Source organism: Apodemus sylvaticus, chromosome 21 (genome assembly GCF_947179515.1).
Source record: "Apodemus sylvaticus chromosome 21, mApoSyl1.1, whole genome shotgun sequence".
NCBI lineage: Eukaryota > Metazoa > Chordata > Mammalia > Rodentia > Muridae > Apodemus > Apodemus sylvaticus.
Window position 1 is genome coordinate 6,049,779 of NC_067492.1, and position 25,719 is coordinate 6,075,497.

Here is a 25,719-nt window from a genome sequence, read left to right on the forward strand (position 1 = left end):
CCCAGAAGCGTCATTTCAAACTGCCGGAAAACAACCTAAATGTCCATCAACTGATGACACAACATTTGGTCTACACACAGAGTTATATAGCAACAAACAGACACAAGTATGATCCAAGCTCCAGCAGGGACCGCAGAGGTGGGAAATGAAGGAAGCCAAGCTAGAGCCACACCCACACGGACTCGCCCTTCAAGCACAAGTGTGGTCAGAGCAGTGCTTTAAACCTGACTGACCTAGGCAGGTGCTGGCTCACCTATAAGGTCTCGAGCCATCTCCTGGTCCTCCTGAAAGCGGCAGGCATCACTGAGCTGCAGGAGGGAGTCCACGTGATAGGGGCTCGTCTGCAGCAGAACCTGGTGGAATGGAAGATAGCCCTGGAGAGAGGCTGCAGGCCACACAGAGCCCTAGAGAAACCCCCGATAAACACGCTCCCAAAGGGCACAAGGCCCCGCCCCACAGTGGGAAAAAGATCACAATGAAAGTCAGTTTGTTGTTTTTAATTATTGTTTGTTTTGAGATACAGGCTTCACTATGTAGCCCTGGATGACCTGGAATTCACAATATAGGCCATACCGGCCTCTCTCTAACTGAAAAATCCGCATGCCTCTGCCTCTCAAGGGCTGGCATTAAAGGCATGTACCATGCCTGACTCATAGTTCACTTTTCTCTCAAAGTATGTGGTGTTGTGGCTCAGGTGAACCATTGATCTTATTCAAGGTAAGAACTCAGAAACTGGCCTAATTAGCTCTCTATGACCCAATCAAAAGCAATGCAAACCAGAATTTCTCTTCTCTCCAAAGAAATATGACAGCATTTAGGGGTCAGGGACACAAAGGCACAGACAGAGGATGGGTTTCTCTTTGTCCTCAGTGACTGCAAACTCAACCGTGGCCCAAGGATGGAGCAGACAGAACACGGCTGCTGCATCAGAGAAGGACTAGGAGAAGGGGTCCAAGCATTCCCTGTGCTGAATCACTGAAGCTAAAGGCAGATGCAGCTGGGAAAGATCCCACAATGCCCTGCGCACAGCTGCCAGAGGGACGGCTTTCCTCTGAGGACAGGCTACACCATTAGTCCCAAGCACACTTCCTCTGAACACGTGATCTGACTTCTCTGCACACAGGCATCTTCCATACTTGGGGGAAACAGTTGTCTCTTAGACATAGCTCCCCAAATTACAGAGGAAGGCAGCCCAGGCCCAGCACAGGGCTTGGCCCCGCCCTGCCCCGCCCCACCCCGCCCGTCGGGAGCTGCAGGGTTACACACCACGATGTTGTTTGGCTCCATGGACTCCACGGCCACCAGGAACTTATGCTGTGCTTGCTGGTAGTCTTCACTGTGCTCGAACATGAAGGACGAGAGGCCCTTCTTGGACTCCAGCAGCCGCATTGATAGACCTGCAAGGAATTCTGCTCAGGGAGGGCGGCTGCGGCACGGCGTGGAACGCCACTGCTCTAAGCACGCACAACTCCTGTTGCTCTCGGCAGAAGTATGTCACATGAACACAACTCAACTTGAGCATGTGGTGCAGGTTGGCCGGTTCTGGGGCTGCACGCCTGACAGGCACAGCTAACATCTGCCAGGAACTCTTGCGGAGTGCTTAGGCCTGCTCCAACTGTGACTGCACCGAGCCCTGGAGTCTTACTCCTCAGATCCACCCCGAGTATATGCAGACAGGAAATGTGCAGGTCACTATGGCTGGCTAGGAGCCAAGCATCCAAAGTGGCTGTACAGCGAGCACCGCAGCAGAGTGAGCACTGTACAGTGAGCACCACAGCAGAGTGAGCACTGTACAGCGAGCACTGCAGCAGAGTGAGCACCGTACAGTGAGCACCGCAGCAGAGTGAGCACTGTACAGCGAGCACTGCAGCAGAGTGAGCACTGCATTGGGTCCAGCAGGTGGCTTGGACTTATGACTAGGTACTCTTGTCTGCTGTTCCTTATAGACAATGCTGGGTGTAGTACAGGGACATTTTTCCTAGTAAATTTCCATCAAACAGGCCAGTAAGTCTAAGTACCTGTCCTAAAGTGGTTCTACCTAAGGCCAGAGTCTGGCATGACCACAGACAACAAGCCTGCCCACATTGGTGCACAGGTGTTCTTGCTGGTAAGGCAAGAGGCCTGGCGGCATCAAAAGATACCGCCAGGAACCAGTGCACAGGCCCAGAGCTCCCACACAGGGGCTCCCAGGCACAGAAGAGGCCGGACTGTTGGGGAGGGGCAGGCCCACTTTACTACTGTCACCAGGACAGCCACACACCAACATGCACTTCCCTGCCTTCACCCTGTGAGGGGCTCTTATGTCTGCCCATCAAGATAATGGATACTTTTCCAGGCCATAGAGCCAAGTACCTAGAGCTAAGTACCTAGAGCTAAGTACCTAGCGTGGATATTTACTCCATGCTCTCTTGCCTCTGCCCATACGTTGCCCTTTCTTTAATTTACACACACTTGGTAGCTTGCTGTGAACTATAACACCATAACCAGTTAAAATGAGCTGACTGCCCGGGAGGCCTGAGAGCATCGGTTCTGGGCCGATCTGGCAGGGCCTTACCTGGTTTGCTGTACCGGGGCCAGGTGCTCTTAGGGGTTGTCAGCCATGTGCACTTGGGATATACACGCTGTCTCTGTCGAGGCCTGGGTCACACAGAGCATAGCACAGTTTTATTTTCCACAGCGGATAGGGACCATGCTGATCTACCTAACGCCCACAGGAACTGCGGAAGTTAAACTGCAGGCAGGGAAGACACACAGAAGATAAATGAACAGGGTGCCCAGCAGGCAGACGAGGGTGGACGGAACACAGCGTAGCAACAGAGCTAGGCACCACCACATAACCAAAGAGACAGAGAAAATCCAGGCTGAAGGAGAAGCTGTGTGATGGACAAGCACACATGAGGTCCTAGGTTCATCCTCAGCAGAAACAAAATAAGAAAGTTCAAGTAGTCCAATGAACAGGCGGAGGGGCCCAGGCACGAGGGGACACTGCTGTAGTCCTTGTACTCAGAAGACAGATGCAGGTGGATCTCAGAGTCTAAGACTGGCCTGGTTTACATAAAGCACTCTAGACTATAGACAGCCAAGGCTATACAGTAAGACCACGTCTTGAATGAAAGACCAGGCTGCTGCTCTGCTGACGTGAGGGAGCTGTGGTGTGAGGGAGCTGTGCTGTGCTCCCAGGGCATCATCTGAACAGAAGGAGGCCTTGGAGCTTAGTGCTGAGGACAGGTGAATATGGGAATGATAAACTGACACAGGACAGAAGGACAAGAAGCCATGACAATGGTGAAGAACACTGGAGAGCACAGCTCTGGGAGAACCCTGGAGGGCGGGGCACAGCTCTGGAGAACACTGGAGGGTGGAGCACAGCTCTGGAGAACACTGAAGGGTGGGGCACAGCTCGGGGGAGAACACTAGAGGGCGGGGCACAGCTCTGGGAGAACCCTGGAGGACAGGGCACAGTTCTGGGACAACACTGGAAGGGGGGGCACAGCTCTAGGAGAACCCTGGAGGGCGGGCACAGCTCTTGGAGAACCCTGGAGGGTGTGGACACAGCTCTGGGAGAACACTGGAGGGTGTGGGCACAGCTCTGGGAGAACCCTGGAGGGCGGGGCACAGTTCTAGAACAATACTGGAAGGTGGGGCACAGCTCTAGGAGAACCCTGGAGGGCGGGGCACAGTTCTGGGACAAACCTGGAAGGTGGGGCACAGCTCTAGGAAAACCCTGGAGGGCGGGCACAGCTCTAGGAGAACCCTGGAGGGTGTGGGCACAGCTCTAGGAGAACCCTGGAGGGCAGGACACAGCTCTAGGAGAACACTGGAGGGCGGGACACAGCTCTAGGAGAACACTGGAGGGTGTGGGCACAGCTCGGGGAGAACCCTGGAGGGCAGGGCACAGTTCTGGGACAACACTGGAAGGTGGGGCACAGCTCTAGGAGAACCCTGGAGGGTGCCAGCAACTGGTCCAACAGAAGAACCAAAGGTTTGTAGAAGAGGAAAGCCAAGCTCCTCATACAGATCTTGCATGGATCACAGGAGCCAAACCCTCGCCACCTTCCCGCGTCCTGGTCAGACAGTGACTAGTGGGGAAGGGAGGAGCTTTCTTCTGGCTGACCTGAGTGAGTGACCCATGAACATGTGATAGTCTTTATGCTTCCTGATCATTTGAGCTACAGCAAAAATGAATGAGTAACAAGTGGAACAAGATAGAAAAACTTCAAAAAGAAATAAAGTAATTGCAGAAAAAAATCAAGTGTATTAGAGACACAGTCAAATCTGAAGGAAAATGGGGCAGGCAGCTAACTCAGAGTCACTGGCAGGATGTGACAGGTTAGCTGCCCCAGGTCCTAGGCCATCTTGCCCTGTTCTGCAGTGAACCATTCACCTGAGGGGCAGCTTGAGGTGGAGAGGGAAGGTCTGGAGGAACACTGGAGGGTCACAGCCCCACAGAGTAGTGGGCATATTCAGAGGAGTTTGAGGAGGAGCTTTGAACGACAGTCACAACAGGAAGTTGAGTCCCCAAAAGAGCACTGACCACGCCCGGGAAGAGGGAAGGTTCCAGGCTTTGCCTCAGGGTGGCAGGATAAGAGGTGGAGACTGGCAGGGCTTTGGTGGTGCACGCCCTTAATCCCAGCACTCTAGGAGGCAGAGGCAGACGGATTTCTGAGTTTGAGGTCAGCCTGGTCTACAGAGTGAGTTCCAGGACAGTCAGGGCTACACAGAGAAACCCTGTCTCAAAAAACCAAAAAATAAAAAAATGGGGTGGAGACTGAAAGGAAACCGCTGATACAGCCTAGGCTGGCCTTGAACTTGAGGTCCCCAGCTTCAGCTTCCTAAGTACAGAGAATACAGGTGACCGCAACCAGGGCTAGCCAAGGACAGTGTTTTTTAAAGGTTTGTTTTCACTTAAATTTGTTTTGTGTGTATGCTTTATAACATGCATGTCTGAGTACCATGAGCATGCCTGGTACCTGTGGAGGTCAGAAAGGGTGTGCCATCTCTGGAAGGTGTGGAGTTATGACAGTGTGGTCTGGAAGGAGTGGAGTTATGACTGTGTGAGCCGCCTTGGGGGCCCAGGGGTAGAACTGGGTCTCTGGCAAGAGCAAGAGCTCTGGACCGCTCACTCAGCTGTCTGGCCTGCTTTTTACGTTTGATGGAAGTGTGTGTGTTCACACTCATGCACACGTGTGTGGGCACAGGCATGTCAGGGCTCCAGTGTGAAGGAGGGAGAAGACTTGGGGACTCGGCCTCTTCTCCCGTCGTGACGATTCTGACTGGACTTGGCAGCAGGCAGCCTTGCTCACTGAGCCGCCTCTCTGGCCAACTTAAAATTTTAAAGAAATAAATTTAATTCAGAGTAAAATACCATAAGAGTAAACGAACCACGGTCATGGGGAGAGTTGCAATTGTTCAGTCGTTTAAGACCGGGACTGAGGGACGGTCAGTGTGGACTCGGACTTTGTAATCTGTGGGTCTAACCCTGGCACTATGTATGATGAAATAAATGTAATTATTAATTAATGTCAATAGCTCTAATTGACAGAAACAGGATGTATAAACTATAATGACATGGCACAGACAAAGCACGGCTGGAGTGGAACAAGGTAAGCCCTTGCTGCCAGTTTGACAATATTGAGAATTACTAAGACACATCTCTGAGTATGTTTGTGGGGCACTAACAGGAAGACTCACCCTGAATGTGAGTAAGGAGAAAGACTAACTGACTGACTGACTGACTGACAGGGGCTCATGGAATCCAGGCTAGCTTCAAATTCACTTCACAGCTGAGGATGGCTTTGAACTCCTGGTCCTCCTGCTGTTTCCTCCTCCTCCCAAGTGCTGCAGTACAGTTGTGTGTCACCATGACTGGGTTATACAGTGCTGAGGATCAAACTAGGACTTCAAGCACGTCAGGCAAGCACACTACCAACAGAGCCTAGAGCCCCAGCCCCAAGGGGGACCATTTGAAATATAAATAGTTTTCATCAGCGTTCCAAAAAGAAGATATAAGAGCTAAAATATTTAACATTAAAAATATAAAGCAAGAAATAAATAGGTAAAACAGGCACAGCGGCCTATACCTTTAATAAATAGGTAAAACAGGCACAGCGGCCTACACCTTTAACAAATAGGTAAAACAGGCACAGCGGCCTATACCTTTAACCCCAGCACCTGGGACAGAGGCAGGTGGAGTGCTCTGAGTTCAGGCTAGCCTGGTGTTCCAGGCCAAGCAGGACTACATGGTGAAGTTTATCTCAAACATAATAAAGAACAAAAATGCCCAAACAGACAAAAGCACGGGAAACAGGAGGAAAACAGCAGCTAACGGCAAGCGAAAAGCCAGAGGACTAAAGTCATAAGCTAAGAAACAGGAGCTGCGACAACATCAAATACCCAAACCCTCTTGCGTTTGCTATGGGGAAAGGAAGAGACCGACCGTGGCGGGGTGTGAGTCTCAGATCTAGGCCGCACACCTCCTCTGAGACAGCTCGTTTCACAGAATGCATGCAGGGTGCATAGGAACAGCAGCCTACGGTGCACACAAGCCAACACCTGGGGCAAATAACCCACCCTGCCATGCCACACACAGAAAACCAGATACGCAAGGCAGGATGTTAGCAAGGCAAGATGTTACAGCGCCAGTAGAATTCTTTCATGGTCACATAGAGCAAAGACTGGCATGTGCCTGCAGCTATACCAAAAGCTGATTACCAGAACTAACTCAGGATGTGGTGAGAGAATGAGAGTCAAAAGTCAAATGACTACTAATCTGATTACATTTTCTAACAAGAAGCACTTGTTTAGAATCAATAAAAAAAAACAAAAACAAACAAACAAAAAAACCCCACAAAATTTAAAAAGACATTGCTAGGGACTGGAAAGTGGCTCAGCTGTTAAGAGCACTTGCTGTCCTCACAGAAGGCCTGGGCTTGCTTCCACAAGCCATGTGAATGCTCTAACTGTGTCTAACTACAGTTCCGGAAGACCCGACACCCTCTCTGGCTTCTGCAGGTAACTGCATGTACACAGTGCATTTTAGACAGGCAGCCACTTTGAGTGCACTCTCATGAGGCACTACATTTTTATATATTTTATCAGTATTAATGATAATAATATCTTTTTTAAAAAGACAGTACTAAGCTAGCCTTGACAGCATAAGCCTATAATCAAAGCACTCGAGAGGCTGAGGCATAAGGACAGAGAATCCAAGTCCTGGCCTCAGACGACCCTATCATAAACAGTCACCCAAAGATAAGGCTTCCTGGGCGAAGATGGAGCAGCAGAGAACGCGCCTAACAACGCTCCCAGAGGCGGCTGCTGTGCTCTCTTCCTTTAGGGAATCATGGGACACGCTGCAGTGCTGTCCCTGTGGCATGACGCCTGACACGAAGCATTATTAGATCAGCGAGCACAGTGTCTAACATCTCCGCAGATACAATGGACATCCTAGAGAGGAAGGTGAGAAGGGCAGAGCCAGCTCTGGGAGTCTTGATGATTCCATAAACCTTTTCTTTTGATTTGAATAATTTCGGACCTAATGCTAAGAGTTTCCCTCAACACACCCTTCCGTCTAGAGTGTGAGAAAGACTGACAGGGCTTGAAGGAAACAGATTGAGTGGACCTCACCTTTGCTCGCCCAGGACCGCTCGAGCACCAAAATACCTCTTCAGTTCTGTGTCTGGATTCAAGTGTCTGTGAGAAAAGAGTTTACAAAGAAAAATTACATTTTTTTTTACAATAACTGGAAATTTTTATAAAACCACACAAGAACCTAGTAGGGAGCTTGGCATGTAGGGGTGGTGCATGCCTGTAATCTTAGTACTTGGAAGGCTGAGGCAGGAGGATGGGGTCCTGGTCAGCTTTGAGCACACTGAGACCCATTTTCAAAAAGCTGGCAACACCGGTGGCAGGAAGTCCATTTTACTGAGTCTATGGAAGGGAACAGCTGGGCAGTCAGTGCCCCGAATGTGAAATGGTGCTCTACAGCTCAGGAATCCAACAAGGGGGAGTCCTCTGAAAGGGGAGGACTGCTTCCGCCCCATCATTTCTTACACGTTTAATAATAAGTGTCTTGGTTTGTCTTGAGGAGGCGTGCCTCATTCTGTGCCCGGCCGACCTTGAACTCAGTCCACTATGTGCTCAGATGACACGCAGAACCCCAGGCCCAGCACAACACTGTTCTGTTTGGGAACCGAGTGTGGAGCTCACATGGAGCTCACTGGACAGGAGACGGGACCCAGGGTCTGCCACATGCTGGCTGTGCACTCTGCACTCTCCAAGCACACGGTACACGTCCTTTCTTTCTTGAGTTTATCTTATGCAGCCCCAGCTGGCCCTGAACTCTCAACTCTCCTGTCTCTACTTCATGAGTGCTAGGGCTGGGGTTACAGATGTCTGTCTGCACTAGGCCTGACTAAAAAGGACAGTAAGTTTAAGACAAGGTTTCTCTTTGTAGCCCTGGCTATCCTTGAATTCACACAGATCTGCCTGCCTCTGCCTCCCGAGTGCTGGGATTAATGGTGTGCACCACAACAACCTGGTCTGACTCTTTTAAAACACTGTTCTCTCACGAGTGAGGGCGGACTGTACCTGTGCTCCACATACAGGACATGCTTCCTGGAGCTCAGCGGAGGGGGGCCGGGGTGGCTGAACCCGCTGCTGTCCTCAATCCTCTCTAAGATGCGATCGATGTCTTCTAGTCCATTCTCCTAAAAGCCAGAGCAATCCATTAATCACTGCGCTGACATCCACTGCTCGGATTCTAGGCACGTGCCACCATACCTGGCTCTGACTTTATTTTGACAAAGAACGATTACACTGACTTACTTCCTAAACGATATTATCATACGCTGCACCTACACTCAAAAAGGAGACGTGTCTCACTAGAGAAGTCCAGAAGAGCTGGAATCATAGACTCAGAGGGCCCTGGAAAACACAGGCCAAAACACCACTGCATCTTTGAGGAGATGACTTCCTTGGGTAAACTGAGTCATGACTCCTCAATGGCAGTAACAAAGCTACAACTTGTGCAGAACTAACAGTAAGACACGGGCATGTGGAAGCAAGAGGCCCGTACCATCTGATGATGGCAGGTGCGTGGTGGCTTCTACACCCACTACCAGTTTAAGTCATCAGGTGATACAGAGCTGAGTGAGGAACACTCAACTAGGAACCCAGCGAACAAGAGTGGGGTCTGACAACCAGGGAGCAAAGGGAACAAACCAGACGTAGGATCTCTAAGAGGTCTTCTTCTGACCTCTGAGCTACACCTCTTGGGAAGCTCTCAAAACACTCAATAAGAAACTTTCTCTAAGGACCAGCCTGAGGTACCAGCAGGGAGTAGTGCGGCTCAGGCAGAGGAACCAGACCGTTTGACAACATACCGAGGCTTCTCCTGTGCAGTTTTTCTTATTTTTCTGCTTCTTTTTCTTCTTTCGGAGTTTGCCACTTGCATTAGACTAATGGAAGAGACATTTTAATCAATGGAAAGAAATAAAATCATAAACATTAAGAACTACACAGCAGCCAGGCCTGGTGGCAAATGCCTTTAATCCCAGCAATCAGGAGCAGACAGAGGCAGATCTCTACGGGTTTGAGGTCAGCCTGGTCTATAAAGACATCTCCAAGGTAGTGAGGGTTACACAGTGAGACCTGAATTTAAAAAAATAAATACATAAATAATAAAAATAAAAATTTAAACTGGGCAGTGGTGGTACATGACTTTAATCCCTGCACTCAGGAGACATAGGCAAGCGATCTCTGAGTTTGAGGCCATCTGGGTTGGCCTCAACTACAGACCAAGTTCTAAATAGCCAAGGCTACACAGTGAAACCCTGTTTCAAAAACCCAAAATAAACATAAAATAAAACTCAAACAAAAATGTAACCAACCCCAATCCCCTACCCCCTCTGTGGTAGTCCCTTTCCCTCCTCCACCCTCAGTCCTTCAGATTGACCTGGATTTTGGCAATAAGAAACACCTGCCACCGTCCTCCCTCATATCCCTGCCTGCCCGTGTGCTTCGGGGCCTCCCATGATAGTGCACAGGACAACCCAGCCACCTGGACACTGCATTCTATCTTCATGTTGGCAACCATTCCCTGCTGTGCTCTACCGCCCCTAAAGATAGGACTCCCTGGGTCAGGGTGGCTCACTATGAGGCCTCTGCTCCCCCACAATAACACCTGTAGCCAAGTCCTGTGAGAGCATGAGCTTCACCAGACTGCATGTTCTCATCAGGCACAGGCACTCCCAATAGAGGCAGGTGGACACACTCATGTAAGAACTGGTCTTCCGATTTCTACAGAAACCCCATCCAGGCAGGTTCCTCAAGGCAACAATGGATGAACTTAAATTCGGACGAATTCAAGAAACTGGTACCACAGAGTGGCTGTGGCCGGCACCCTGGGGCTCTCCCTCTGGCATGCCTCACAGCCACCTTCACCATGGGACTGGTCCTCTGTACCTGTTCCGGGGACCCTGCTTTGGTTGCATCTCCAGCTTGCTTGGTCTCTGCGTTTCCGTGTTTAGCCCTTCCTTTGTTCCCTGATGACGCGGAGTCTGGCAGGGTACAGTCAGACCGCTCCCCATTTACCACAAGGTCATCCTCCAGATCCTCGATGTTTATCTGGAAAAAAGGATGCGGAGAGGACAGCACCTGAGCGCCACAGTGCAGTGCACATGGAGACTCCGTGCAGCTGAAATGGTCAGAACTGTGGGCGAGCTGACCCACGCAGCACCAGCACACTTCTGAGCCTGTGAATGCGTTCTGGCTCAGGCCGTGCACTGAGGTGTACGTCAGCTTTAGGTACGACATTCAGAATCTCCAAACCCCAATGACCCCGTTTACCAAATACCACACAAGGGCAGCTTTAATTTCTTCTCTTCTTTATGTATATGGGTATTCTGCCTACATGCATGTATACGCACAGGTATGTCTGGTGCCCATGGAGACCTGAGGAGTGTGTCAGAACCCCTGGAATTGGACAGCTGTAAGTTGACATGTGGGTGATGGGAATCAAACCTGGGTTCTCTGGAAAAGCAGTCAATGCTCTTGACTTCTGAGCCACCTCCTGCTTCAATAAACTATTTGTAATTGTTAGACTTCCCAGACAAGATTGCACTATCCCTGTAAAGGGCTGCCGTAAAGAGTTTACTTTCTGCGTTGGCAGAAGGAGCCAGCACAACTCTTCACTGTGAAGAGCGATCATGAACCTGGGAATCAGGGACAATAACAGACATCTATAGGGCATCAGTGACCAAACCCTGGGGACATCACAGAAAGCTCTCACAGAGAGAGTGCTGACACATTCATTCTTTCCTCACAGCAATATGCACTGTGCGAACTTGCTAAAGACAGCCTCGCCGGGATGGAGGACAATAAACAACCAACGTGGACTGGAGGGAGCTCAGCAGTTGGGAGCACTGGTTGCTCTTCTAGAGGACCTGGGTGTGAGTCCCAGCACCCACGTGCATACTTAGAACCATTTTTAACTCTGGCTCCCAGGGGTCAAATGCACTCCTCAGGCTTCGTGGGTGCCGGGCACGCATGTGATGCACAGACAGACATGCAGATAAAGCATATCCACACACATAAGAAAGAACATGCCCATCGCTGCCCTCACGCCACTGGGCACACTACTTTGGCAGTAAATATTTAGTTCCACTTTATAGATTCTCAGTAAGTTTCATCCTATTGGCATAAAGGCCTGGCCTTTGCTCTGGCTTTGGTGTGGTTAACGTCTAAGCATCTGGTAATTTTCCGCAGTAATGTCTTCTTCACTGGGGCTTCGACCCACACTGACCAGAGGATTTACAGGGGCCTTGAGGCCAAGTCAGTGGTAGCAACATGATCTGAGGTGGGTATCCAAAGGCAGTAACTCAACCCCCTGAAGCACTGCAGATCCAGGTCAGCCACAGGAGCTGTACAGTAGAGTCCGTCAGTGAACTCCACCAACAGACAGGGGACATAGCTCATCCTGTAATTCCTGGGGCCAAAAACAACAAAAACTCCAACATGAAAACTCAGGCTGGGAGTGTCACCCACACACTGTAGATGCATTGAGAAGTGTCACCTGTACACAACAGCGCAGGCCGTGCACTAAGGTGTACATCAGCTTTAGGTACCTCTGGAACCTCACTCTAAACGTTCCCTGCAGTAAGGCATAAGAACAAACGTATTTTGTATTTCTCACAAATTACTGAACTTGGCGAGAACCCCGACAGTTGGAACTAGTTAGTGAGAGAAGGGCACTCATGAGTTCTTTTTCTCGTTGTTAAAGATCTATTTATTTATTTGTTTATTTACTTAATGTGAGTGCACTGTCTTCAGACACACCAGAAGAGGACATCAGATCTCATTACAGATGGCTGTCAGCCACTATGTGGTTGCTGGGAATGGAACTCAGGTCCTCTGGAAGGGCAGCCAGTGCTCTTAACCTCTGAGCCATCTCAACAGCCCGTCCAATTTTATTTATTTATTTATGACAGTCTCACTACATATTCAAGGCTGGCCTTGAACTCACATCAATCCTCCCACATTGGCCTCCATGTGCCACCACACCCAACCCCTAATCAATTTTTTTTTAATTTTGTTGTCTTTTTTCTTTTCAATTTATATGCATATATATACAGTATATGTAAATATACAAGTAATATAAATACATATTGTAAATATTATGTATCATAAGTATATTAGTAATATATTTATATTACCTGTATATCTATATATACTATATATAAAGTTATGTCACACATAAGTTTGTGATGTAAATATACATAATATATATTTCTATTACTTATGATTATATAAAGTACATATTTTATTATATATGTTAAGTATATTTACTTACATATTTTATATTTACTTACCTTATATTATACTTACTTGAATATTTATATTTCTTATATGTTTGTTAAGCATAAGTTCTATATACTGTATATATTATATATGTATATCACAGTCTATATATAGTATAAATGTGCTTTTATTTTTGTTTTCTTGGAGACAGCATCTTATATGTAGCCCTGGCTGCCCTAGAATTTACTATGTAGACTAATGTAGCCTCAAGTCACAGAGGCCTGCCTGCCTCTGTGTGTGCCACCATGCCTAGGAGATCAAGTAATATAAACAAACAAACAAACAGGAATGTTAAGCATACCTAACAGCCTGGGTTCCACCCCCACTCCTGCAAAACCAACAGAATATATTACTTACTGTTCAGCAGTGAGAAAGAACAAACAATAAATACTCAGAACTGAATAAATCTCAAAAGTGTATCCTGAGCGAGGGGCCAGGCCCAAGTGAGCATGTACCAGATATCGAAGACACGGACGGCTTACACAGCTGGGAATGTCAAATCCATACTTGACGCACTTTACTGTGTAACTTCAATAGGCTGATTTTATTTTATATTTATTTATTTTGAGTCAGGGTCTCAGTGCGCCGCCCTGGTTGGCTCAGAACCTGACATGTAGGCTGAAATGTCCTGTAACTCAGAAATCCTCCTTATGCAGGGATCCAAGGTGTGAGCTGCCACAGACTGAGTTTTAAAAACTCTTCTGACTGAAACGGTACAGAGTTCTATTCTACAGTCAGGCGTGGACCCAAGCCATCTTTGCCCCTAGTCCTTCCCCATCAGCCCCTAAGAATGTATCAAACAAGCCGAGGGCGTCACGGGTTCCCAGAGCCCTCCCATTTCCAACCACACAAGTCTATACTGCTGAGTGCTGATCACACGGCCAGCACGTGCTACAGGCTGCACCCATGAGCTCGCCCAGGCTTCAGCAGCCCCATGGGTAGGCAAGAGCATCCCCCGTTCCGTGTCCTGGCCAGGTGGCCAGGCTCTCACACCACAAAGGGGACAGCGAGGACGGGTGGCTCCAACTCCACACCCTGTACACAAGCCTAAAAAGCAAGTTTTGTCTTATTTCGAGACAGAATTTCTCTGTGTAGCCCTGGCTGTCCCAGAGCTCTCTCTGTAGACCAGGTCGGCCTCCAACTCACCGAGATCTGCCTGCCTCTGATGCTGGGATTAAAGGCGTGCACCACCACTGCCTGGGTAGTAATCTGTTTTATTAAAATCAGCACAGACAGACATGCATCCTGGGTGCCCGAACTAGAAACTCTGTTTCTAGCAGTGGGAGACAAGGCACACTCGGAAGAAGAGCAGCACAGCGAGCTGGTGGGAGCTGCCAGGGGGAAAGGAAGGTGAAAAGGAATGGCTGGAAATTTAGGCAGATGGTAAGAGCAGACACTTGCAGAGTGACACAAGCATGCCCATGGGAGGGGAGGGGAGGGGGGAAGGAGGAAGGGGGAGGGGAGGGGGAGAGGGGAGGGAGGGGAAGAGGGGAGAGGGGGAGAGGTGAGGAGAGGGGTGGGGAGGGGGAGAAGGGAGGAGAGGGTGGGGAGGGGAGGGGGAGGGGGGAGAGAGGAGAGAGGTAGGGAGGGGAAGGGAGGGGAAGGGAGGGGAGGGGAAGAGGGGAGGGAAGGGGGGAGGAAGAGGGGAGGGAAGGGGAGGGAAGGAGAGGGGAGGGGAGGCTCATGGGGGGGGGGCTCAGCACAGGGGACTGCAGCCAGAGGAGGAGCAAAGGGAGGTCAGGGTGGCTGAAACAGGAAGATTAGAAGCAGTCGAGGTCGGGAACAACCGGGCAGAGGGCAGATGCAGACACCTGCTGGGGAAGAGAGCTGCCACAGTACTCAGGACAGGCTGTGAGCATGGGCAGGCTCCCTGTGACCTGAGACAGATAAAGAGATCTCACCCCGCCACAGCATGGTATAGATTCGAGGCGCTGTTAGAATCTCTTCAAATGCTAATAACTCCTCAAATTCTGATGTTAACTCCCTGTAACTAAGCAGATATTGGGATAGAGCATTTTGATTCTCCCCCCTGGGCTGCCTTGAAGAAAAGTACTGTCTGCCAAACCTTAAGCATATTCAGCATTGTTTAGAACATTCCAGAGGCCTTGAAAAGACCTACACCGAGATCACAGCAACAGTCATGCTGAAAGGTGCACTCTCAGAGATTCTGTCTCCCTTTGTATCAGGTTTCTGCTACCAAGAGCCTTAGTTTTGATTTGTAGGCGATTCCCTGGTCCCAAACCCCAGTCCTCTGGGAAGGCAGCAAGGGCTCTTCCCCACCGGGCTGTACCTCTGCCCCCCCCCACTTCAGTAGTGTGGCTAAGATAGTAATACAAAGCAGCTGAGCAGTCAGCAGCCAGGTCCTGAAGGAGGCAAGACAGCCAGCTGCTTGTTATCTAAAAAGCAGGCCACTGACCAGCTGGGGAGAGGAGCTGGACAGAGGGTGGCAGAAGCAGAGGTCAGGGAGCTGAGACAAAATGTAAAAGTTGTAAAGACCCATAGGAGACAGCGTGCAGGACAAGTTCAGGAGAGCTGTAAAGTCTTTAGGGCCAGTGGTCTCAGATACCCAAGGTCTGAGAGTGAACACCAGCTGCTGTCAAGGGAGGAATCCCAATGCCAAGGAGGCTTATGGAAGGGTGAATGATGTTGTACTGGCTGGTTGTGTGTCAACTTGACAAGGGCTGGAGTTATCACAGAGAAAGGAGCTTCAGTTGAGGAAGTGCCTCCAGGAGATCCAGCTGTGAGGCATTTTCTCAATTAGTGATCAGGGGAGGAGGGCCCCTTGTGGGTGGTGCCATCCCTGGGCTGGTGGTCTTGGGTTCTATAAGAGAGCAAGCTGAGCAAGCCAGGGGAAGCAAGCCAGTAAGAAACATCCCTCCATGGCCTCTGCATCAGCTCCTGCTTCCTGACCTGCTTGAGTTCCAGTCCTGACTTCCTTTGGTGATGAACAGCAATGTGGAAGTGTAAGCTCAATAAACCCTTTCTTCCCCAACTTGCTTCTTGGTCACGATGTTTGTGCAGGAATAGAAACCCTGACTGAGACAGATGTGGTGTCTACGCACTACTTTAAAATCATCTCTTAGAGAAAAGGGATTAAAATTAAAGGCATGTTGACTGACAGAAACCGGGCCATGGCACATACGGGTTACTTGTATTTCCCTATTTGTGTGTGTGTGTGTGTGTGTGTGTGTATGTTTAAAATTAAACTTAGCTGGAAGGTGGCGGCACACTCCTTTGATCCCAGCACTCAGGAGGCAGAAGTAGGTGAATTTCTGAGTTTGAGACACAGAATCTCAAAGCAGTCTACAGAGTAACTGCCAGGGCTACATAGAGAAAGTCTATCTATCTTGAAAAAAAAGGTAATGATAAGCAAGAGTAAATCTAATAAAAGTTATAATGATGGTACAAGAAATAATAGGAATGGGGGTTGTTTTCAGTCTGAAAGTCAGAGGAGGTAGGAGAGTTCTGACTGCACCAAGGAGAGACTTATTTCACCACCAGCACATGCTACAAGATGAATCTCTCCCTTTCGTTACTAGAGCAAGGAACTTCCAAAATGTCTGTGACATTTCCCACACTCTTCAATATCTTTGGTAGGAACTTTTAAACCTGCTAACTGATAAAAAGCTAGGGACAACGGGGGTTGTGCTGTCCGGGGTGGTGCATGGTTTAATATCTGCGATTTGAGGAAGACACAATACTTCCGTGTGTGTGTCCCAGCTGGCTGGGACAACTCACTGCGAGACTGAGTATCAGACACATTACAAGTTTTCACTCACTCGAAAATGGCCACCGACACCTTACCATATGTGCAAGTCGGAGAGATACAAAACAAGCAAAACAGACATAGTATCTGCCCACACGTGAAGAGAGAATCGCAATTCATACACATACGAAACTGCAGACCCAGGTCAGTCAGTTGCAAGGAAAAACACGGGACTCAGGAGTGCTACACATTGTTCTGTTGCGAGGGAAGCGCGAGGTACAACTAGCTGGGACACACAGAAGCACTGGGACGAATAAGCCGAAATGTTTATAAAAGAGCTAGAACGGAGAGAATCCCCCAAGTCGCAGATATGAAACCATGCCTACCCTACAACAGCACCGCCCTAGACAGCACTACCCCACTCCCGCAGTGAAGCCCGGACCCAACTGAACCCCACCGCCCACTCACCGTCCCGAGTGGCCCTCCCCTTAGCTGTCCCGATGGCACGCCACGCCCACTCTGACGTCACGGCCCTGTCTTGCCCCTACGTCACATCACGTCCCTGGACACTGCCCCGAGACACGCCCTATGCTGCAGCTAAGTCCTGCGGCTCGGCCCCTTGTCAGCACCCGCGCCACACTTCAGAAGCCCCTTCGCTCGGCACCGTATCTCGCCCTCCACTCGGGAACACCGCCCCTCGACGGCTCCCCGACTTGCAACTCAGCACGGCCTCGTCACCCCACCCACCCTGCCGAAGACCCGCCCTCCCCGATGCAGCGCAGTCCCTTCTCTCCGCCCACTCGACTGCAGTCCAGACCCAACTTTGTGCCCCTTCGCATGACGTCATGCCCCCCACCATCCCCCTCAGGTTGCCCAGCTCCTCACCAGCTCGAACCGGTTGTTGACACGGACTCCTTCCTTCCCTGCACCCCCGGGGCGCCGGCCACCCAGCCCCGGTTTTGGTCCCTCTTCCTCTGCGTCATCGTCAGCAGGGAGGACAAACTGCAAGGCGTCGGGCCCTAGGGGTTCCTGGCCGCGCTGTTCCCCCCTCAGCCTCCGGAGGGCCCGGCGCGACATAGGACCCGACAGCCTGATGTGGGCAGAGGGACGAGGAAGAGCAGCAGAGTGGCGGCGCCTGCGCACTCGCGGCGCGCTGGCGCAAGGTTGGCGTGTCGCGTTTGCGCGCCGCGGCTCTCCGGAACTTCCTCCCAATTCCCCGAGGAGTCAGGCAAGGTGCCGGGGTGGCCCGGGGAGTTCTCGCGAGAGTCGGCCCTAGCGGCGGCTGTGGTGCAGCGCTTCGGCTTTCGAGATGGCTGGGTTGCAGAAAGCTGACTGGGCGGCGGGCGGCAACGCGCAGGCTCAGAACGCGGCACGCCAAGGACGAGATTCCCGGGGCGAGCGGGCGGGCGAGCCGGGGGGCGAGCGGGTTGGGGGGAAGCGCGGGCGGGGAGGGAGGGTGAGCAGGTGCGCTCGCCGCGAGGCCCGTGTGCAAAGACTTCACCCTCTCTGCTAGCCTACCCGTGCGACTCGTCCAGGCTCCCCACCTCCGCGTTGCTGCTAGACCGCAGAGGGACAGTTTTCACCTTAATAGACACAATCTAACGTCTTCAAGCCCGGATATCGCCCCTCCACGAGGTGCAGCGAGCCGAGTCAGGTGCTACGGGTTGCTTTTTATTGTCGCGAACTCAACAGGGATGGTGGTGTTTCAGGGGTATTGGGTGAGCTGTCTAGGTGTGGATCCGTAGTCTGAAGTCGAGGTGGCAGCCCTACCTACGTGTATTCTAATTCAGGAAGGTTCTCACAAACCTTTTTTGTTTTGTTTTATTTTTTGGATTTGGCTTTTTCGAGACAGGGTTTCTCTGATAGCCCTGGCTGTCCTGGAACTCACTCTGTAGACCAGGCTGGCCTCGAACCCAGAAATCTGCCTGCCTCTGCCTCCCAGAGTGCTGGGATTACAGGCGTGCGCCACCACCGCCCGGCTGGTTTTGTTTGTTTGTTTGTTTGTTGTTTTTTTTAAACAAAACAAAAGCACGCTGACTGTCCTTGAAGCTTACAGAAATCCTGTTTCCAAAGGGCTGGAATTACAGAGCTATTCCGTGTCCAGGCCCCATTTTTTGTACTTTAGGAAAACGTTCCTAGTCAAGCCAGGATTGAGTTCCTTGAAAGTAAAATGAGCTGTTGTTGGGCTGAACCTTTTCCCACTTGGAGAGCAGGAGAGGGCTGTGTGGGTGTGGAGTGAGCTAGGCCAGTCAGTGCTCTAATTTCCAACCTCATTTTGGGAGATAGATCGATCCCCTTTTACAGGTGTAGACTTAATGAGTTAAGAACTGCAGAGAAAACCCGGTTTTGCATTCATGTGACTCCCAAGGTCCACACAAGGCAGGCGGTTGGCAAGGACGGAGAAGGCGGGCAGGACAGCATCCCTTAGTTCTAGCTCTTGTGTGAGGCCGCAGTCCTTGTCCACTCCAGCCTGCCTCCCCCAGGAGTCTTGGTTCCTCCCTAGGTCGGATGCTGAGCCCTCTGCCCACACTATGCTAGAATCTTTAAGTATTTCAAAGTAGATGGTCTTAGCAGCTGTCTCAAGGTGCCCCACCCTCTTCCCTACTTTTGTTTTGTTTTGTTTTTCAAGACAGGATTTCTCTGTGTAGCCCTGGATATCCTGGAACTCACTTTGAGACCAGGCTAGCCTCGAACTCAGAAATCCGCCTGCCTTGTGCACCACCACTGCCTGGCAAGGTTTTTGTGTTAAGTACACAAGATTATATGTATATGTTAAGTATACAGTAGCTGTTTTCAGACACTTCAGAAGAGGGAGTCAGACTCATTAAGGGTGGTTGTGAGCCACCATGTGGTTGCTGGGATTTGAACTCAGGACCTTCAGAAGAGCAGTCAGCTCTCTTAACCACTGAGCCATCTTCAGCCCTTGGAATCACTGTTAAAAGTTGCAGCTTCTTCTGCATCAGGCTCAGCACACCACCCTGACTGTTGAGGACCAGGCTAACTTCTGAGTCATTCATGATCAAGAGCTGTGGCCAGCTTACACAGGCCAGTACCTGTGAATAAAACGGGAGGTCTCAGTCCGGAACTGCTTCTCCTGAGACAGAAGTCATGGACCCTGAAGGATGGAGTTGGTTTTCTAGCTCCTAATATGTCTCCCCAAACTGCTGCAGATCTGATCCTTAAGGACATCTCAGTTCTCAACCACTGTATTTGGCATCATCTCTGATAGATGAGGCTAGCGCTAGTTCAGAATGCTGACATGCAACCTCCTGTTTAGAAGAGACCAGCGACCCCAGGACCGTAAGACAGAAGGACAGGCTGCTCTCCTGCCTAAGCAGCCTTCTGAAGCAGACGTAGTACACTGTACAACCACCGGGCCTTACCCCGCCGCTCATTTTTCCCAGGACGTGAGTTTATTGTTTTCATTTGTATTATGTGAGGATCAGAACTGGTGACCACGTGCTTGGAGTGGGAGCTGGATCTGGGGCTGCCTTTGAGTCCGTCGATCGACAGCTGGACTTCGTTAATGGCAGTGGCGGTCCTTGAGAATACCACACAGACATGAGGGGTCTCTTGTTTGAGAGATCACTATACAGCTCAGACGTCTGCAGCTTGCTACATAGCCCAGGTTAGCCTCAAACTAGTGACCTTCCTTATGCTAATTCTCAAATGCTGGTCAAACAAGTGTGAGCCTCCCTGCTTGGTTAACTGAGTGTTGTCATTGCTGGAGGTGAGTTGGGGATTCCGGATGTTCTTTTAAAAGGAAACAAAGGGCCGGAGAGATGGCTGCTCAGTGGTTAGGGTGCTTGCTGCAGCTCAAGCAGAGAAACTGAGTTCAGTCCCTAGCACTCACAACCACCCTCAACTCCAGTTTGATAGCTTCCATGGGCTCCTGCACGCATGTAGTTTACATAAATTAATGTAAGCAAACATGTAACCCAAATAAGCATAGCTTTTGAACTTTAAAAATGTGAAATACAGGGGCTGGAGAGATGGCTCAGTGGGTAAGAGCACCGACTGCTCTTCCAAAGGTCATGAGTTCAAATCCCAGTACCCATATGGTGGCTCACAACCATCCGTAAAGAGATCTGACTCCCTCTTCCGGTGTCTGAAAACAGCTACAGTGTACTTACATATAATAAATAAATAAATCTTTAAAAAATGTGAAATACAAGGGTGGTCAATGAGGTACTCAAATGCGTGAGCGCTGGGAGCTAGCTGCCTTTATTGGGAAGTTATCTAATTTCATAGCTAACTTCCACAGCTCCATCTGCCACAGTCATGTGCCCTTGGTGCCTCAACTACTCCTTAGGACTACTCCTAAGCGGGCTGATAGGGGCTGGGGTCGGCCCGCAGGCCTCAGTGTTCTGAGATAAGCAATCAAGTCTCTTTACTGAGCCTTTCTTTCCTAATCTGTAAGACTAAATTGCAGGCAACCTTGACAGTGAAATTACATGATATGTAAGCCCTTGGTAATGGTTGTAGGGTTATTAACATTCCCTGAGGGGCTGGAGAGATGGCTCAGCAGTTAAGATCACTGACAGCTCTTCTGAAGGTCCTGAGTTCAAATCCCAACAACTACATGGTGGCTCACAACCATCCGGAATGAGATTTGATGCCCTCTTCTGGGGTGTCTGAAGACAGCTACAGTGTACTTACATATAATAAATAAATCTAAAAAAAAAAAAAAAAAATCCCCTGATAGAAAGAAAGCAGTCCCTCACAGGAGATTCCAGTCTCCCCCACCCCCTCCCCAGCTGCACCATGGTCTTGATATGGGAAGTAGAAAATTGGCTGGGGGGTGTGAATTATAGGGATGCAGTTTTCATGGGTGACAACCCGTGGGGTGGGGCTTCTTGGTGACCCTGTCTACCTGAGAGTCACTTATGTACCCGTAAGTAACCCCTCACTGTATTCCTCCTGTAATCTCAGTAAATTCGTTGGTTCATCGAGCTAGACTTGAGTCACTCCCTTGCTCTATCAGTGCCGTGTCTGCATGCGTGTTCAGAACTGCCTAGGGAAAGTCACATCTCGCGAGCCTCAGACCCAAGAGCAAGCTTGACTCGGGGCGCCCGGGATTCTTCCCGGCAGAACCCCACACACTCAGAGGCCTCCCCAGTGCCTCCGAGGCTTGCGCTCCTGAAGGACAGCAGAGGGAGACCTGGTCCCCAGGTCCGCTGAGGAAACAGAGGCTGCCCCACACTCAATGCTGAAGAGAACCAGGGCATGGCGCAGGAAAGCTGAGTCAGATCCAAAGGCCCTGCCCTCCCTCCATTCCCCAACCCTCCCAGCCTTTCCGAGGATTCCTGACAGGAAAGGAAGAGGGAAGGTCGTGGAGCAAGGTTGGCCCTGAATGAACTGTAGGGAAAGAGACAACGTATATAAATATAAATATAGGCCATATATATATTATAAATGTATCTATATATGTATATATGTACATGCGCAGGGGTGGGGCTGATGGCGGCCCTGTCCCAGGACGGGGCGCTGGGAGGCCATCCTAACAGTCATTGGAAGTTGAGAGGCCTGGTGTTGGGGATGTAGAGGGACTGCGTCTGGCGGCTGCGTTTTGGGGTGGCGTTGAGGACATCCACACTCTTGCGGCTGGAACGCACTACATCGGCCACAAAGCTGGTGCAGTCACTGCAGACGTCCTTTAGGACACAGCCGTGGGCATAGATGTGGGGGAACTCCTCCTCCACGCTCCGCCACTTTGGTCCCTGCAGGGATCTAGAACGGAGAGAGGCCAGGAGAGAACGATGAGAGGAGAGAACCCAGTGGGACTAGCTTCTCCCAGAGGCCTTGTCCCGCCCGCTGGGCATTGAGGTCTCGAGCCCACACCACCCAAACCCTGTTTCCTCCAACTCCGCCTCTAGAGCCGATGACCGGGCCTGTTCCTTGGGAGGATCCACTCAGGTCCGTGGGGCCCTGCCACAGTTTCCCAGTTACTTTTAATTCTTCACTACCACAGGATACCAGCCACGAGCCAACGGGACATACTGGAAGGCATCTCTCCTCAGTGTTGGCGTGGCTTTGGTAGTTGGCACCCTCTGAAGACTCTCAAAACCAAGTGTGTAGACCGGGATGTGTCCATACTTCTTGGAAGGCATCTTCATCTGCAACACAAGGAAGGGACAAGGTTCCTCAGCAGCCACCAGGCACGCTGTCCTCCCCAGCCCAGCACTCAGGCAGAGGCAGGCATATTTCCGAGTTCAAAACCAGTGTGGTCTACATAGCCAGTTCCAGGCCAGCCAGTATGAAACACAGGAAGGCTTTGTCTCAAGCGTGTAAAATACTACCTGTGAAGGTTTTAAGAAACTGTAGTCTTAGCCAGGCATAGTGAGTTCCAAGGTTACGTAGTGAGACCCTGCCTAAAAGAAACACACACAGGCGCACACACACAGGCGCGCACACACACAGGCACACCCCTATACAGTCTTGGTGCGGGTATGCGGTTCCCGCCTGAAATCCAGCCCTTGGGAGGCAGAGACAGGAGGAGCTGAAGTTCAAAGCTGTCCTTCATCCTCAGAGAGAGTTCAAAGACAGCCCAGACTTTGTGAGAGACTATCTTACAATCAAAACAAGCCTCGGGAAGAGGAAGAGCAGACCCCTGCTTGGAAAGGACAGGATGAACGGCCTCGTGGGGGGTGGGGTTACCCAACATCCAATTGGAAACAGCAGTGCCCAGCCCTACCTCACCCAGACCAGGAAGGGTCCCCAAATCCTCACCTTTACGCTACAGGAAGTGCACACAGCTCTGGAAGGGACAGAGAAAAAATGATGTCAGTGGTAAAGTGTAGGGAGGAAAGACGTCCTCCCCTCATATCCGAGTCAGCTGCCATTGCTTTGGCCAGATCCGAGGTCACCAAGTGCTTCCCTTTCCTCTTATCCCACACTCTCCCTGGGGATATTCATCTACCTCCGCCCCTTATCCCTCTCGGGAATATCTGGCCTGGAGCACTTCTGGTGCCTTTTACCACAGAAGTGCCATCTAAGTAGGACGGCTTCAAATACCATGTCCAGTTTTATTAGTATTTTAAGAATTTCCCATATCACCAAGCAGTGGTGGCTCATGCTTTTAATCCCAGCACTTGGGAGGCAGAGGCAGGCAGATTTCTGAGTTTGAGGCCAGCCTGGTCTACAGAGTGAGTTCCAGGACAGCCAGGTCTACACAGAGAAACCCTGTCTCAAAAAACAACAAAAAATTCCCATATCCAATTTCAGAAATAAATGTCTGCTAGGTGTGGTAACACAGACCTCTGGGTCCCAGCACTGAGGCAAGAGGGTTGTGAGTTTGAGACTATCCTGAGCTACATAGTGAGGCTCTATTCCTCCTAAAAAAAAGAGCAAATTTCTTCTTATTAAAAATCAACCCTAGCAGGGCGGTGGTGGAGCACGCCTGTAATCCCAGCACTTGGGAAGCAGAGGCAGGTGGATTTCTGAGTTTGAGGCCAGCCTGGTTTACAGAATGAGTTCCAGGACAGCCAGGACCACACAGAGAAACCCTGTCTTGAAAAAACCAAATCCAAAAAAAACCCCAACCCTAAATTTAGCTAGCCATTCTGTAGAGATCCAGCCTTCAGACTGCTTTTATACATACCAATAAAACATATGTGATTCGTTACAATGAGAAGTACAAACAAACTATTCTATAAATGTACCATGGGCTCTTCTTCATATTAACAAAGGCAGTCAAATTCCTTTTCAAAACAATGGACCATGTTCCCTGGGAAGAATGTCCTGTAATTAATTTCCCATCAATAAATCCCTAGGTTGGGGCTGGGAGTGTGGTTCAATAGTAGAGTATTTGTCTACCATGCATAAAGCCCTCGCTCTAGGTTAAATATCCAGACTGAAGATGGGGGAGGGGAAATCCCTGGGTTAACCTAATTTTATTTCATTGTAGTCACAGAACATTTTGTATGAATTGAGTATTGCAGGGTTTTGGGTTTAGGCTTCCCCCCCTCCCCCAGTTTTTTGAGATAAGGTTTCTCTGTGTATCCCTGGCTGTCCTGAACTCACTCTGTAGACCAAGCTGGCCTTGAACTCAGAGATCTGCTGCCTTGTGCCTCCCTAGTGCTGGGACTTAAGGTGTGAGCCAGCACAACCCAGCTGTAAGCTCTAAACATTTATTTAATCATATGTGTATGAGTGTTTTGCCTACATGTGTGTATGTGTACCACATGTTTGCCTGGTGTCTGTGGAGGTCAGAAGGAGGTCATCAGATCCCTTGGAACGGGAGTTCTGAAGGGTGGTGAGCCACTGTGTGGGTACTGGGATCCAAACCAGGGTCCTTTAAGAGTGACTTAACTGCTGAGCCATCTCTCCAGCTCCCCCACTTACCCTTTTAAAGACAGCATCTCAAGCAGTGCTTGGAGGCCTCAAACTCAATGTACAGCCAAGAATGACCTTGAGTTCCTGATCCTCCTTCCTCAACCTCCCAAGCGCTAAGGTTACAGGTATGTGTCACCCATGCTCAGCTTGAACTAAATACTGAGACTTAGCTCGCAGTCCAAGATAACAACCTTGGTAAACGTCCCACACACAGTCCACAAAAATGTGCACTCAGCTGCTGTTTGGTGGAACAATTTCAAGCACACTGTCCATATCTCCTGTTTCCTTCCGTTTCTGTCTGTTGGATTTATTGATTATTGAGTGAGAAGTGCTGAGATCACTAAGTATGAATGCACACTTATTTTTCCTTACAGTGGCATAATTTTTGCTGGTTATACTTGGAAACTGTTATGATTATTAATGATAGAGATTGTGATTCTTCCTTAGGGAACGAACTGCTTTACCGCAGGAAATAGCTTTGGCTCTAAAATCTACTTTCTTAACTGTCTTTGGCTTTTTGTGGAGACAGGATTTGGCCTCAGATTCTTGCCGGTTCTCCTGTCCCAGACTCCTGAGTTCCAGGATTACAGCTATGAGCTGCGATACCTTGGCTCTGTGTCTTCCTTTTTCATTCAGACTCAGAGACTGTACAACTCAGGCATGTACAGACTTTTTTTTTAAAAAAAAATTTAACCTTTATTTTTATTTTAAATGTATGGGTGTTTGCCTGCGTGTATGTCTGTGTACCACATGCAGTGCTTGCAGAGGTCAGGTGATGCCCTGAGACAGTTGCTAGTGGCCTTGTGAGAGCGGGGAATCAA

General features: G+C 50.0%; 2 protein-coding genes across 5 annotated transcripts in view; both read right to left on the bottom strand.

Moving 5' to 3' along the window:
- Tcf25 (transcription factor 25) overlaps positions 1-17,778 on the bottom strand; it is a 31,251-nt gene extending 13,473 nt beyond the window's left edge. For 3 of the 4 annotated variants that reach the window (XM_052166155.1, XM_052166154.1, XM_052166153.1), the window contains exons 1-8: positions 17,450-17,777; positions 10,465-10,626; positions 9,384-9,458; positions 8,590-8,708; positions 7,627-7,692; positions 2,555-2,637; positions 1,267-1,397; positions 254-353 (exon numbers count right to left, since the gene is read on the bottom strand). In XM_052166155.1, coding sequence (XP_052022115.1) covers positions 254-353; positions 1,267-1,397; positions 2,555-2,637; positions 7,627-7,692; positions 8,590-8,708; positions 9,384-9,458; positions 10,465-10,626; positions 17,450-17,641 — 928 coding nt within the window. In that variant the 5' untranslated portion in view covers positions 17,642-17,777. Of the gene's footprint in view, positions 1-253; positions 354-1,266; positions 1,398-2,554; positions 2,638-7,626; positions 7,693-8,589; positions 8,709-9,383; positions 9,459-10,464; positions 10,627-17,449 lie in introns of all 4 variants that reach the window. The other variant, XM_052166152.1, reaches the window with a different exon arrangement.
- A 4,193-nt stretch (positions 17,779-21,971) lies between these two features.
- Spire2 (spire type actin nucleation factor 2) overlaps positions 21,972-25,719 on the bottom strand; it is a 38,757-nt gene continuing 35,009 nt past the window's right edge. Inside the window, exons 13-15 of the mRNA XM_052167119.1 lie at positions 23,294-23,321; positions 22,565-22,680; positions 21,972-22,294 (exon numbers count right to left, since the gene is read on the bottom strand). Coding sequence (XP_052023079.1) covers positions 22,072-22,294; positions 22,565-22,680; positions 23,294-23,321 — 367 coding nt within the window. The 3' untranslated portion in view covers positions 21,972-22,071. The remainder of the gene's footprint in view (positions 22,295-22,564; positions 22,681-23,293; positions 23,322-25,719) is intronic.